The following is a 14,191-nucleotide window of genomic DNA, read 5'->3' as shown; positions in this document are numbered from 1 at the left end:
AGCAGTACTCTTAATAAGCAAGAGAGCAGGGTATCTCAGGATCATGAAAAGAAAGAAGGGAAAGTAAAACTAGCATTTGCTTTTTATGAATGAGTTCAGTACATAGTGGAAGTCTCAAACTATCCTCCCATAGCTGGTAGTAGTTTGCAGAGCTACTCATGCCAGCTATATTAAAAAGTCTGGTTGCTGAAAACTGCAGTTTTTATATGAACAGGAAGAGCTGGCCAAGGCAACAGCCACCACTTTTCCAGCCCTGCATGTCTTTATGAGGATTTCTTCTTTACTTTCAGAGGTCCATTCCTCTTTCCAGCTCCCAGTGGCAAGTATAAATGTGCAGAAATGCCTTTCTTTTTCCACAGCTCATATAGTAAGATGAACCATTTGGCTGGCATGAATCAGAAAAACACCTGCAGAGGGACACACTGGCAGCTGTATTTTCTTGAGGTTTGATATTTTCTCTATTAACTTAGTTTACTTTCAAATAGTTTCATATTACTTCTAACTGGAAAAAATAATAATAAGAGCAGCAATTCACATCAAGCCAGTCATCACTGTTCATGAAAAATACAGGCCCTAAGCTATTTGTACCGGTTTAAAAGGACAAAACAGAACTTTAGAACTTGCTCCTCATAGTCAGAATCTCCTCCTAGTCCACTTTCCAAGAAGGTTTTATTTCATACCATCTTTACTTTGGCCACAAGGTGGCAATAAGTTGCAAAGAAAATGCTGAACCAGCCAGGCAGCAATTTGAAACTGTCTCCCTTCCTGAGCTTTTCTCTGTGCTCTTCCCCCTCCTCTTTTGTTTCATTATTTAATTGCATTTATTTCTGAATTACTAGGCAACCCACCCCCAGATGTGTAATTTAAAGGTGATGTGCTCGCAGTGAGATTTTCAGGATCTGCTCAGCAGTACACCATCATGTGATACTGGGATAAGGTGGAGTTTGGCTTTAAGGGGGAGTCTCCAGCCTTCCTCACCAATCTTTAGGATCTGAGCTGGAGGAATACCAGAGGTTCCTTCCCTTTTCCCTACTCCTTGTTCTCCATCCACCCTCGTGAGCCAACCCCAGAGAAGATCAAAGACAGGGAGAGCAATTGCAAGGTGAGTTTCTCCTGTGACTGCTTTCCCATGACTAAGTGTGTGGTTGTGTGCTGTTTAGGCTGATGTTTGCTTGCTCCATTAGGTGCAGATGACAAAATCCCAGGGAGGGGTAGGCTTCAGGTTGCACTTGCAAGTGGTTGGGTAAACCGTCAGCTTGGGTTGACAGTGCTTTGTGCTTCTCTTTGAAGAGCTCCGATAGTTTTTACAGTGTATCCCCGGTCACCTCACACCACGTTATTTTACCCTTTTGATCCTTCAGCATTAAACTTTTGATTGAAATCCTACCGGAGACTCAGATGGGTATGTGTGGTGGGGGAGGCTGTGCAGTCCCCAGCGGGTGGGGGGGGTTGCAGAGGTGTAAGTCCCCATCTCAGCACCTGAGGTGGGATGGGCTCTCTCCTTCCTGGCTCAGGGAGCTGGTGGGGTGGGGGACAGGGAATAGCTTGGCTGCCCAGAAGAGGCAATCCCATCCCCTCCTGACCTCTAGTCCCTTTTGGAGAGGTGGGGAGGGAGGAAGGACTTCCCACTGCTTGCCATCGGCACTGCTTTTCCGAGCTGGTCCCCAGCAGAGGTCCAGGGGCTCTAGGTTTCCTCTCCACTTTGGGGACAGGAGAGGGAAGAAGGAGCATCAGTATTTTCTGGTTTTGAGTTTGATATTTAATAAATAACCAAGAGCAGAGCTGAGTTAAGGGAAAAGAAAACCCAAGAGCCTGAAATCTAGGCCTGACACCTTGCTGGTGCTGAAGAGGTTGCAGCTTGTGAGAGAACCTGCCTCTCCTCTCCCTGCAGGACCCTTGCCCCTCCTGCACTTGCCAGCACCCCGTTAAGTCCCAGCGCTGACCTGTCTGCCCTGTGCTGCAGGTGTGCCAGTGGGGATGGCGTTTAAAGCCAGATGTTGATCGTCAGGCTGGGGTAAAGTCATGCTGTTGGAAACTGAGGAGTCCTGACTCCTCATTGCCTGCACACACACATCTCCGAGGTGAAGCATCTACTTCTGGAGCTGGCTAAAGCAAAGCTTCAAGAAGCCCCGAGGCAAGGAGGTTCTCTACTGGATTCTAAAATGGACTACGCAGGCTAAGGAGACCTGATAAATGCAGTTAGCAGAGGCAGTAGCTCTGAGAGATAATGCTCAGGTGCATGCCTAGCTAGCTGGAAAATCAGAGTAGCCAAACCTCAGGCAGAGATGCCTTTTCTCTGAAGCCCGTGATGTTAACTTTGTCAGTAAGATGGTCACTCAGAGACCGACTACATTGCCTGTCGCGGTTTGATGTAGCCATGTGGTGACTATAAAGACCCAGTTTCAGCAGAGAGCGCAAAGCCAGCTGAGGTGAGCTTGGGAGGCTGGTGACAGCTGGTGACCGGACCTGCGTTGGCATTGCCACCCTTTTGCTGACCCTCAGAACGAGCTGGAGCTGCAAGTCCAGCCCATGCAGGCTGGGCTCTGCCTCACTGAGAAGGAAGCTCCAGGTCTGGTCCCTGGCACAGGTCTAGTTATAGAGATGTCTGGTTTTGGTAACAGCCAAAGATGATTCTGCTTCGGAGACTTACGTCTGTTGTCACTGGGATTTATACGAACTATCACTTAGGATATCCCGCTTGGGGTGACTTGTAATAAAGTAGATTATAGTGGAATATGTTTTTGCACCTTTTTTGTTGACTGCCCCATGGGCTAGGCTTAGAATCCACTTGTATGAATTTTAGGGGTCATTACTTTCTTTACCACAGCCTAAGGTTAAGTGAGCAATAAATTTAGCTCATGGGAGAGTGGGCAGAGGGAAAATTCCAGATTCAGGATGGCTGCTGCTAACTGCACGGTGGAGTAGAGATGTGTCACATTATTTGATTTTCTCTCTCTCTTCCCCCCCCCCCCCAACACACATGCCTGAGTTTCTCTGATTTTAAAAACAGAGGCCTTGCCAAGGGGAGGTTACTCAGGCATGCCTATTTGTGTTGCATGGGTAAATACATTTTCTGCAGTGTTTAATTTTTGCTTTTTTTGTCTTTCATTTCGTTTTGTTCTTTCTTTGCTGTACAGCCCTGCTAGTTGAGATTAAGGTGTTCAGAGTTTCTGATTTGCCTTGACTCTATGCCAGTGCTGCTGTGGGCACTTGGCCACTCAACATCAAGTGTATGTATTAGGTAAAAAGCAATGGAGCAATTTTTGGAATGATTTTTTCCACCCCTCACTTACTTTAGTGAGATTATTTTTTTCCCCTTGTTATCCTATGGCTGGATAAAATGCAGCTCGGAGCAGTTTGCAAAAGCAAATTGTTGCAGATTAAACCCGTGACAAGGAGATTTAAAAAAGATTGAGGAAAGGCTACGGTGATCTAAGACTGAAATTACTTCTCAGCCCCATGTTTTGTGGAACCGCAGGGAGCGAGCAGGAGCGGTTCCCTCTCCCGCTTGCAGGTGCGCGTTTTCCTGCATCCCTCTGCCTTCCTGCCCGCGGACGGCAGCCACCAGCCACGGGGCACCACCACCCTCCTCCCGCGGGGGATGCTCCCGGCCCCGGGCAGCGCCCGAGCTGGCGGTGCGCTAATCCCCAGCTCTCGGTCCGCAGGGAGAAGTGGAGCCACGGCGCCCCTGGCCCGCCCACCTTGGTGGTGCCCCCGCCGGCCTCACCCTTCGTGTGTGTGTGGGGGGTTTCGTGCTCCCTGAAGCGACTGCGCTGTAAGCGGGGAGCGGGAGGGCAGAGCAATAAACACACCTGCTCCTGTCCCCGCTCCAGGTCGTGCGAGGGAAATGCGGGACCGAGGATCGGGTCTGCTCAAGGGCTGACGGGAATATTTTGAACTTTGGAAACGGTCTGGATGAAAACTGCGGCGGCTGTACAGCAAACTGCAAACAACATGAATACTTCAGTTCTCGTCTCACCTGGAAATAACTCTGTGCACCTGAATTTTTCAGAGAAGAATTCCCAGATCTTACAGTTTGAGGATGAAGATTGCCATGTGCCTTTGGCCATGGTCTTCACTTTGGCCTTGGCTTATGGGACTGTGATAATTCTGGGCGTCTCTGGGAATCTGGCCTTGATTATCATTATTCTAAAACAAAAGGAGATGCGCAATGTTACTAACATCCTCATTGTCAACCTGTCCTTCTCCGATCTTCTGGTGACCATCATGTGTCTTCCCTTTACCTTCGTATATACTTTAATGGACCACTGGATTTTTGGAGAGGCCATGTGCAAGTTGAATCCTTTTGTGCAATGTGCCTCAATCACTGTCTCTGTCTTTTCTTTAGTCCTCATTGCTATTGAACGCCACCAGCTGATCATCAATCCCCGTGGCTGGAGGCCGAATAACAGACATGCCTACATGGGGATTGCTGCCATATGGATTTTAGCCACAGCTTCCTCTTTGCCTTTCCTGATTTACCATGTGTTAACAGATGAACCCTTCAGAAACATAACATTTGATGAATATAAAGACAAATATGTGTGTTTGGACCTGTTCCCTTTGGACACCGCCAGGCTTTCTTATACCACAACTCTTTTGGTCATTCAGTACTTTGGACCACTTTGTTTTATATTTATTTGCTACTTAAAGGTAAGAGAGATTCCCCTTTGTGATCTGTCCTTTCTGACTGATGTTTGTTTATCCTTCCAAGGTTTATGTTTGTAGGTTAAATCATCCCACATGTTTCTCTTTGTTGAATTTTCTGCAGATATACATACGATTAAAAAAAAGGAACAACATGATGGACAAGATGAGAGACAATAAATACAGATCCTCTGAAACCAAAAGGATCAACATCATGCTGATCTCAATAGTGGTTGCGTTTGCAGTTTGCTGGCTGCCTCTCACCATCTTCAATATTGTGTTTGACTGGAATCACGAAATTCTGCCTGTTGCGACCTGCAGCCACAATCTGTTGTTCCTGATTTGCCACCTCACGGCCATGATCTCTACCTGTGTGAACCCTATCTTCTATGGGTTTCTCAATAAGAACTTCCAGAGGGACCTGCAGTTCTTGTTTCATTTCTGTCACTTCCGCTCCCGTGAGGAGGATTATGAGACTATAGCCATGTCCACCATGCACACAGATGTTTCAAAAACCTCTTTAAAGCAGGCAAGCCCAGTTGCGTTTAAAAAAATAAGTAGTGATGACGATGACAAAATATAAAAAAAGTAATAATAATCCTACACCAAACTGTTGGAAGAGTGATTACAAGTGATGTGTGTTCAAGGACAAGCACAATCATGTAACAAGTATAAAATGGATAAAGCTTTTCTTCCTTCTTTCAAGGAACTTTGATTGTTGTCACTCTGAAATTATATGCTGTGCATTTTTGCACCTTTTGCTGCTTTAATGTTCACAGCAGTTATACCTGAATCTTATTACAAGACATAGTTGGACCTGCTACTACATAGGGTTTTCATCGGCTATCTTTTGTTCTGTTTTCTTTGTACAGTTACGCACTTTAGCACAAAGATTTATATTGACTTTTTTCCAAAGAAGTATTTTTCAGGAGTGTCCATCTCAGACCATTAGAAACAATATGGACCACAGAGAGGCTGTCACTGCAGAGGACACCCATCCCACATAAAATTAGGACATTCTGATTTGAAGAGGTCTTTTTTTTTTAACTCAGCTTTTGATCAGTGTTAAAATCCTTTAAAATGAGTATAGCCACACAAAAATGATTCTGTGAAACCTGTAGAATAAGTTATATGGGGACATGCATTTGTCTCACTATGAGTGAGAAGCAATTCAGGCTGTAATCACTTAGGTTCAAAGACAGGATTAAGAGAGAAATTCTGTTCTCATTTACGAGAATAAAAACCCAGAGTAATTCCACAGAGCACAATGGGATTACTCTGATGTTCCAGCAGCGTAAATGAAAGCACAAACGGGCCTTTAATCCCAACTGATTATAGCTGATTTTAATAACACAGGCTTTTTTAGTTTTAAAAAACAACCCCCTATTTTCATCTGCCATCATTGGAAGGAGTTAGTGTTGCTGGGATAAAATTCACTATCAGTTCCAAGCCTATGAACCCTATAAATTCTACTTAAGACCTATGTCAAGAATCTAAAGAGAGGTTGAAATGTCCACCCTCTGCACAGGGTGGAATTCTGTCCTCACAGGTGACACTCAAAATCAGGTCTAGGATAAAAAATTTGGATTTAGCTACCTGAATCTTTTCATTGTGATTAGTTCCTATCTGTATAAATTATGTATAGCCTCATAGAATTCTGTGTTCAAATGCAATGGTGAAAACCTGGATTATTTCCAAGACAATGGATGGTTTAATCAAGATTTGCACAATTTAAAAGGAGGATATAGTTTGGTTGTAATTGGTATATTAGCTTCCAAACTCACAGTTTCCGTAGTTGATTGAAGTGTGGAAATATTTGCCAAATATATACGATAGAGCTCTGTGTGTTATTGCTTAAAATATATAACCTCTAATTACACAAAATATACCGGACTAGATCCCCAGCTGAGGGAAACCCACATAGCTTAACTGCTGCAAATGGAACTACAACAATATTAGCCAGCTGAGGTTCTGTATCATAAAATGTACTTTGCTGCACAATCAATGCCTTTTTGAATAACCAGCTTTTGAAAATACAAGATAGCCCCTATTTTCATTTAGCAAGTTTGCTTTAAATCATTCTGGCAGAGAAGAGGGTCTTTAAAATGGGTATACATGTAAATGTAGCATAAATGGCAATCAGACCTGATATCTTTCAGAGCAAGGAGATCTCAGGATGTGATGGTGAATTTAAAATGCTCTACTTTGGTATGGATAAATGCCTAAGAAATGAAAATTATTTGATTTGCCAATATTTAAAAGTCAAAAACTGTGCCTTGTGCAGTCTTATAAATAGTGTAGAATATTAAAGTAGCAATGTGGTGTTGTGCATTATAATTCCATGTATTTCTTTATTGGCAGATAATTTATTTAAAGAAGAGTGTGGTTGAGAATAGAGAGGGAAGTATTATACGTAAAATGAATTATAAAGAGAGAACTTTGTTTTATAGCTTTGCCCTTTTGTGTTTTACAAGATTTCCCTTGTCTGTGTGGTTCTCTATGGAACATGTTGCTAGTAATTTAACAACAGGCTCCTGAAACTATTCCCCTATCACTTTACATTAATTTTCATATACAAAGGAGTGCATATTTTCACAAAGAGATATAATATAGAAATCTAGCTTTGTTTTTGTATTAAAAATATCACAGTATTCTTTTTCCCATTAGAAAAAATCACAGTGATTTTTTCTGATTAATGTTTTTCTCATTTTAAAAAAAGCATTTTCTTCCAATCGAGTGGGAGAAAGTGACAGAATTACTTGAGCAACTACCAGTTAATTTATTGGAAATGTTTGATTTGGCTGAATTAAATGAGCAAACAGGGTGATAAATTAGAGCAACTTGAGAGGAATCTGCTAGTGCACAGAGACTAAAACTAGTATGTCCTAAGATTCAGAGGTTTTCAACAGGATAGCAGCATTATTCCTACGTTGACCTTCCTCTCACTTGAGGTATGGCCTCAGATCATATAACCCATCTGTTTTCAAGTGATACCACCTCATGCTACCTGCCTGAGAATGTGTGAATCAGGTGGTTTTTACCTACCGAGCCTGACGAACATGTTAAAGCCGTGTCAGCAGGTGTAATTTGGAGTATTGCTTAGGCTCGGCCGCATTAACCCGGGACCTCTCCCAGGATCAGACTTCTTGCATACGTTTCCTCCCTTCCTTGCAAGAAGCCCTCTGCTGTTTCCAGCCTCTGCTAAGGACACAGACTAGCACAGTCACACAAATAGCAGTGGTTATGCTGCCTGAAATGACAGTGGGAAGTGAACACTGTGTAAAAAGGAATGTGTTCAGCAGAAAAATGAGTTTGGAGGATTTCAAAAGCTAAACCATTGCTTTTCAGAAGAATTTTTATGAGGACAAAGGTGAAAATAGTCTCTCTGAGGGGCTGACCTGACATCTGCAGGGCATAGATGACATCTACTGAGAGCAGTATTTTTGTCTTTGGTTTTATGACTTGACACTGGAATCCTGAACCCCCCTGGGGACTTTCCTCTCCTGACACCTGACTACAACACTAATCCTCTCTTTCACCTTCAGATCTGCAGCATGGCTTCTCATCCTGCATACACAAAATTTCTTTACAGGGGGGGCTGCTGGATTTCATATTTCTCGATCATTTCTCAGCCATTCTGATTTGATGTTTGTTCTTCCTATGTGATGTTTTGTCAAACTCTCCACACTTCAGCACATGCTGATTCCTATCTCAAAAGCCTGTAACTTTCTGTTATTCTTTCAGACAGGTAGAAAAGTTTTACTGACAGAAAAACAAAATAGCGAGGGATCTATAATGTATCTTACTATTTATTTATGTGTAATACATTTAATGCCAAATCTACAGCCTTAAATGACAAATATAACTACTTAATAAACATTAATATCAGATTCATTTGTCAGTTATTTTATCATCTTAAAATTCCCTTTTATCCACCACAGATATTTAACGCCCCTGCATAATCATAATATACCAGCATATTTCTGTGTCCTCTTAAACATTTCTGTGTTCCCATACTGCTTTTTCAGCATATCTCTTGGTTGTGTCACTGTCACCATGTGCTGTAATCCACAACTTTCCTGCCTCTATAAAGAAAGGACGTCAGAAAAGGAGGTAAATAATTGAATCATACCTGGTTTTGATAGACTAGGAGAAAGGTGGATAAGAAAAATAACTTTGTTTTTACCAGCCCCTACTTCAGCCTTAAAAATCAGGTTTAAACCGGGAAAAGGAATTAACATGACTGGTCCTCTAAGTCACTTGAGCTGTTGCTGACTGCATTTCATTACTGATGAAGGTGTGAAGGCCTAATGGTTCCTATATTCTGACTCTGTTGTCTTGCAATAAAGTACCATCTATTATTAATGGATCTTAAAAGCAAAATTTGATAGTGGTTTATATTCAGACTCTAAATGAGCATATGCTTACATCTGGCCTTGTTTATCAAATTCTGATTTTCCTCAGGAAAATGTTCTAAGATGAATGAGACCAAAGAATTTGCTTAAAATTAATCATTCACCTAAGCACTCTGTTGAAGAAAAGTGAACTGCTGGTTGGGAACTCACATGTTTTCCTAAAAGCCAGATTTTGGATTTCAGCTTATTATAGGAACAAGTTAACGCCATATAACTTTTCTCCAGATTTTTCTCTGAAGTCTAGGGCCTGACAATACCTCAGTTTAAGGTTTTGGTTCAGACCTATTCCTAATTCCTCAGATCACAGATTTTACCAAACCGTTGTATAGAGAATGAAGACAATAAGGAAACTGATTTTCTTTGTTTGTTTGTGTTTTTAAAGTATATATAACACTAGGAGACATGGGCTTAAATAACACCTCTGACTGCTACAGATTAAATTAATTCAGTTGAGTAGAGAGGATGGGAAAACTGGGTGATAATCAAATGAGAAGTTTCATTGGTAGCCCTTTCTCAACTGAAAGATATATACAACTTATAGCTCTATCATGTCTTCTTTATTCCTCTTCATATTGTTTAATAGGGGGGTATTTCCCTTGAGATGAAAACATAAATACCTGAGTTGTTACTAAAGATTGTGTCAAAGCAAGTTATTTTCTTCTACCCATTTTTTGTGCAATTTCAAATATTTGAGGATGATATTCCAGAGAGGAAAAAATGACCAGCTCTAATCTCTTATAATCTAATTTACCTGTGGCCAAAAATCATATTGATTCAATTTTTTTTTCCTGTGCAAAACAGCATTAGTGCTCTAATTAAGTTGATATTTTGAAGGTTCGGGAGAGAAATCACAAAGACTAACTCTAGCCAGAGGATGGTAATTTTCCTAACGTCCTCCAATAGCAACTCAAGGGCATCCCCACCTGCTCTTCTACAGGTGCTGCACACCTGCTGAAATGTCTTTCTCTCCAGTACTTCTACAGGGAGTTAAGGGGAGACCGCCTTCCAGGGCTAACGTTTGGCCTAGCGAATACTGCCGCCCGTCCTCTAAACTCCGTGTTGTTAGAACCATCAATTTATACTTCATAAACTTAAACTGCATAAATTTATACTTCATAGGAATGAGTTTCTGAGGAAATCACAGGAGTTTGTACTCTGATTTTGTAAAATGCTAAAGCGTGTGGTAAAACTCACCTCCATTCAGGAGAGTACTTTATGCACGTGCTGAGCTTTAAATAATTACTTGCACTAAAATTCTGTTCTAAGTAGGCAAATTTCTCAGAATTCACACTCCATATAAATACAAAGTTTACAAAGCCCATGTAGGTTGTAATTATGTCCACGCAGAATATCCATCTCATTACAGCAAAACTGTCAGCACACTCTATCTTATGTTTTCCAAAGATCTGTGCTGAAGGTCTGGTCATCTGACACAGATTAGGCTTAGTCTCAAGAATGTGCATCTGGTGCAAAGGTGCTTGAGGCTGCAGCACAGGTGGGGCTCCCCATGGTCAGCTGATTTGCTACAAAGCATGCAAACTTTCAGATGCAAAGGTAAATATATATCTCTTACCTCATATGCAGTTTGGAGAAGAGCAAAAAAGCAGAAATTCTAGGTGACGCCTTGATACAGTCTGTGCAGTATACATAAAAGATTGAAAGGCGAACTCAGACATTTATTCATGTCTGAGGCCAACAGATTGATATGTAAATAGTTTTAGGGTAAAATGGTGGTCAGAAGGTGATGTGTAAATAACACGTTCTCTACTTCTGTTTTCTTGAAAGGGATATGTATTTTTAAAAATGACAAGCAGGACTCTGAAAGCCTATTTTAAGAATTTTCACCTCAGATGTATCTAGATTTCATTTTGAGACCAAGGAAACAAAATATTTTTGGCACAATGGAGAAAGAACAGCTTTCCCATAGCACCCACCCACTACACGAGTCCATTTTATTTCATTTCTGCGCAACATGGAGAGCATTTGTTCATGACAGGAGTAGTGCCTTGATCGACAACGCTCTCCTTGTGTTTCTCGGTTCTTGTTCACACTGACACCATGCTGCTGTTTTTCACTCCACAATCTATTTTTTTCCTGCAAGTGGTGTCATTTTTATTATGCTGTTTTTATTGTTTCTTAATAAAAGCTGTCTGTGAAAAGATATTCTTGAAAGATCCTCTTCTGTGTGTGTTTGAATATACGGATGCAAGGTCATACAGCATTTGTAGAAATGTTACTAGCAACATGATGATTTTTGGGAGGATGGAGGTGTAGAAAATGCATTTGTTGCATATATTGTTATTCAGCCCCTCTTATTTAATGTTTCTCTGATAATTTGGACCTTGATTCATGTAATGTAAATGTCAGCTAAACCCACGTATCTGGTGTTTGCTATTGGCAATCAATATTTAGAGACATCTATATCTGGTAGGAAACACTAGGTAACAGAACTTGCTTCCTTACCTATGGTTCTCATGATTGCCTATAAGCTTCTCATTGTCTGTAATACACTTGAAGATAATCAATCAAAAGTGTTACTTCTTTCTTTTTAAGATTACTAAATCTTGTACATTTAATAGATTTGATTGATAAGACTGGGATACCTTTTCCAAATTTTTCCATTTCTACATTATTAATATGGCTGTAATGTATGAGGCTCTTCACTTGGGCCTTGATTTATCATAATTTTGAGTACAGGAGTAGTCCCCTGGATGTCAGTTCCTCCGTGCATGGTCAGTCAGGTGCAAAGGTAAGAGCCTTAAAGCTCTTACCCTGTGAGGTTAATGAAAGGCCTCCCATTGACTTCAGTAAGCTTTGGACAAGGTCCCTGCTTCAAGTGACACTAAGGTGCAGTACATGTCTGAATATCTGCTTCCTAGAGAGGGCAGCAGGCCATAAAGAGTGACTTTTTATAGCCATCTGGAATCTGCGGAGATGCAGCTCCACAGTCTTCCGTGTCACTCTGAGGGACATACCAAAAAGACATCCTTAGCTGGTACCTATAGTAAGATAATTCTCTTAGGTTCTTCAGTCAGTTTTACTGTTATACATTTTCTTGATACAATTACAAACTAAATGCATCCGCCAAGCTGTCTGGCTTGCTGATTTAAACCAGTTTGCTTCACAGAAAATTGAGGAGGGCACTAGCAATTCTGAATGTAGCTTTGGTTCTTGACAGGTGTACATATTTATAGGTTTTCACTACTTAAAGTGTGGGTATTTTTAGTATTATTACTACTGCCTTTTTTCATGTTGTTAAAGAAAATGATCAGTAACACCTGGACAGCATAGTTTCAAAATCCCTACATGCAGTAAGGAATCTCAGCCTGCAGCAGGGGCTTTAACTAGTAAAAGTGCTCCTAAGAAGAGACTTTAGCAGTCACGAACAAAAACACTGCAAATACTGCCTTATGAAAGGGTATCTTCAGAATTAGGTAAGAGAACCTTTAAATCAAAATATATAGACTTGAATTTAAATATGAATATTTTTGTGGTGGGAATTATGCCCTCGAACAACCAGTGACTTCATGAAATTGTAGAGCCTGAGTCTGGTCTCACTCATGTTAATTTGATGCTGTGCTAACTCCTCTGACACTGTTGAGAAGATTCTTATTTAGGTAAGGCACGTAAATGAGGTCAGTCTGAGAAGGATGCCAGATTTTTTAGTCCCATAGATCTTATATTATCTGGGATGAGGACAGGATGTTGAATATTTAACTCTAACTTTTTAAAGGAAATAATGCACCTTAACTGCCTTTTCTCCTCCTCCATTCAATAGCTTTTGAACTCCTTGGCAATTTTCATTGAGATCTGACAGATTTGTCAAAGGTAACAAGTTGGTTGAGGATGAGCTGGAATTGGGCTAGCTGAATATTTGTTCTCTAAATAAGTTTGTCCTTTTAAGCAGGACATGTATCTTCTCAGTGTTATCATAGGAAATATTATATGCTACACCATAAAAGTAAAAATATATGTTTAATACAACTGAAATACCACTTTAGACTGCAGCATTTTATGTAAAAAGAGAAAAAAAACTCTACACTTTTAACATTTCTTGTACTCTGTTTCTCTGTTGTTCCTTGCAAACTACAAGATCAGACATTTTTCCACAGAATACAGCTGCTTCTCTCTTCAACTAAACTCTCAAAGAAGCTATTTTTATCTACAAGCTATGAACTACTGTGTGTTTCTAAACCATATCTATTGGCAATCATATTTATTATGCTGCAGTTAGTGTTAGCTTTCCATTTATTTTACTCCAGCACTAAAACACCACCAGAGACACAATGTTCTCAAATGTCAACTCTTTAGGCATCTTGAAAACCACAGCCTGATCTCACTAATCTCTTAAAAGACATCAGACTCTGAAAAAAACTTTTTACTTACTTTGTAAACATTTCAACACATTATGTGATGTACTGCTTTTACTAATCCATTAAACAAGATCCAAGTAACCTTTTGTATTGAAATATTGCTACTTATTTCACTCTAATGTCCAGATTAGATAAAAACTTTTAGCTAGATCTATTAAAACTGTAGTTGGTTTATATACTTGGTGTTACAAATACATTGAATATAAGAAGTAAATAATTTGATATAGTCACATCAAATCATACAGTTTGGGGAAGATTGGGAGCTATACAGATAGGAGCAATTTTATCAATGCTCAAGTAAGGAGAAGCATGGAAAACTCACGCTTGTCTGCTATATTTGGCAGCAGCCAGCTGGCCAGCATTATATGAGTGATGAAGACATTCTTATGTCTGAACAGGGAAGAAAGGGAATATGGGAAGAAGTATCATGGGAGAACTTGTGTGGAAGATTTGTGGTACTGCAGTGCTAGTTTGTATGGGGATATAAGGGAAGGGCTGGGGCAAATCTGGTGGGATAAGTAGCAGATGCAAGGCATAGATCCATGGAATCCAAATCTTAACTTTGTTGTTTAGAATAACCGATGGTAAGAAATGTATGATAATTATTAGTTTCTAGGTCAAGCTATAGCACATATTCTTCTCACAGTTGTGTGTGTGTGTGTATGGTGAAGGTGCTGACAGTACAAATTATTCTTTTGCAGTTCCAAAGTCTGCTGCATTTGAAAGAGTTCTGATTGCACTAATATACTTTTCTTA

General features: G+C 40.5%; 1 protein-coding gene across 1 annotated transcript; it reads left to right on the top strand.

The window, feature by feature from the left end:
- The first annotated feature begins 934 nt into the window (after positions 1-934).
- Positions 935-11,233, top strand: NPY1R (neuropeptide Y receptor Y1). Its single transcript, XM_026120181.2, has 3 exons — positions 935-1,102; positions 3,834-4,653; positions 4,772-11,233. The coding sequence occupies exons 2-3, from the start codon at positions 3,916-3,918 to the stop codon at positions 5,228-5,230; spliced, it is 1,197 nt and encodes a 398-aa protein (XP_025975966.1). The 5' UTR covers positions 935-1,102; positions 3,834-3,915; the 3' UTR covers positions 5,231-11,233.
- The last annotated feature ends 2,958 nt before the right edge of the window (positions 11,234-14,191 follow it).

The sequence above is a fragment of the Dromaius novaehollandiae genome, chromosome 4, assembly GCF_036370855.1.
Source record: "Dromaius novaehollandiae isolate bDroNov1 chromosome 4, bDroNov1.hap1, whole genome shotgun sequence".
NCBI classification, from domain to species: domain Eukaryota; kingdom Metazoa; phylum Chordata; class Aves; order Casuariiformes; family Dromaiidae; genus Dromaius; species Dromaius novaehollandiae.
This window is presented reverse-complemented; position numbering and strand designations above follow the sequence as displayed.

What these genes read in the sequence shown, in the direction of transcription:
- NPY1R (XM_026120181.2), top strand. Translation starts at nt 3,916, where the DNA reads ATGAAAACTGCGGCGGCTGTACAGCAAACTGCAAACAACATGAATACT. An exon ending in TATTTATTTGCTACTTAAAG is followed by an intron (nt 4,654 to 4,771) that starts GTAAGAGAGATT and finishes AATTTTCTGCAG; the next exon opens with ATATACATACGATTAAAAAA.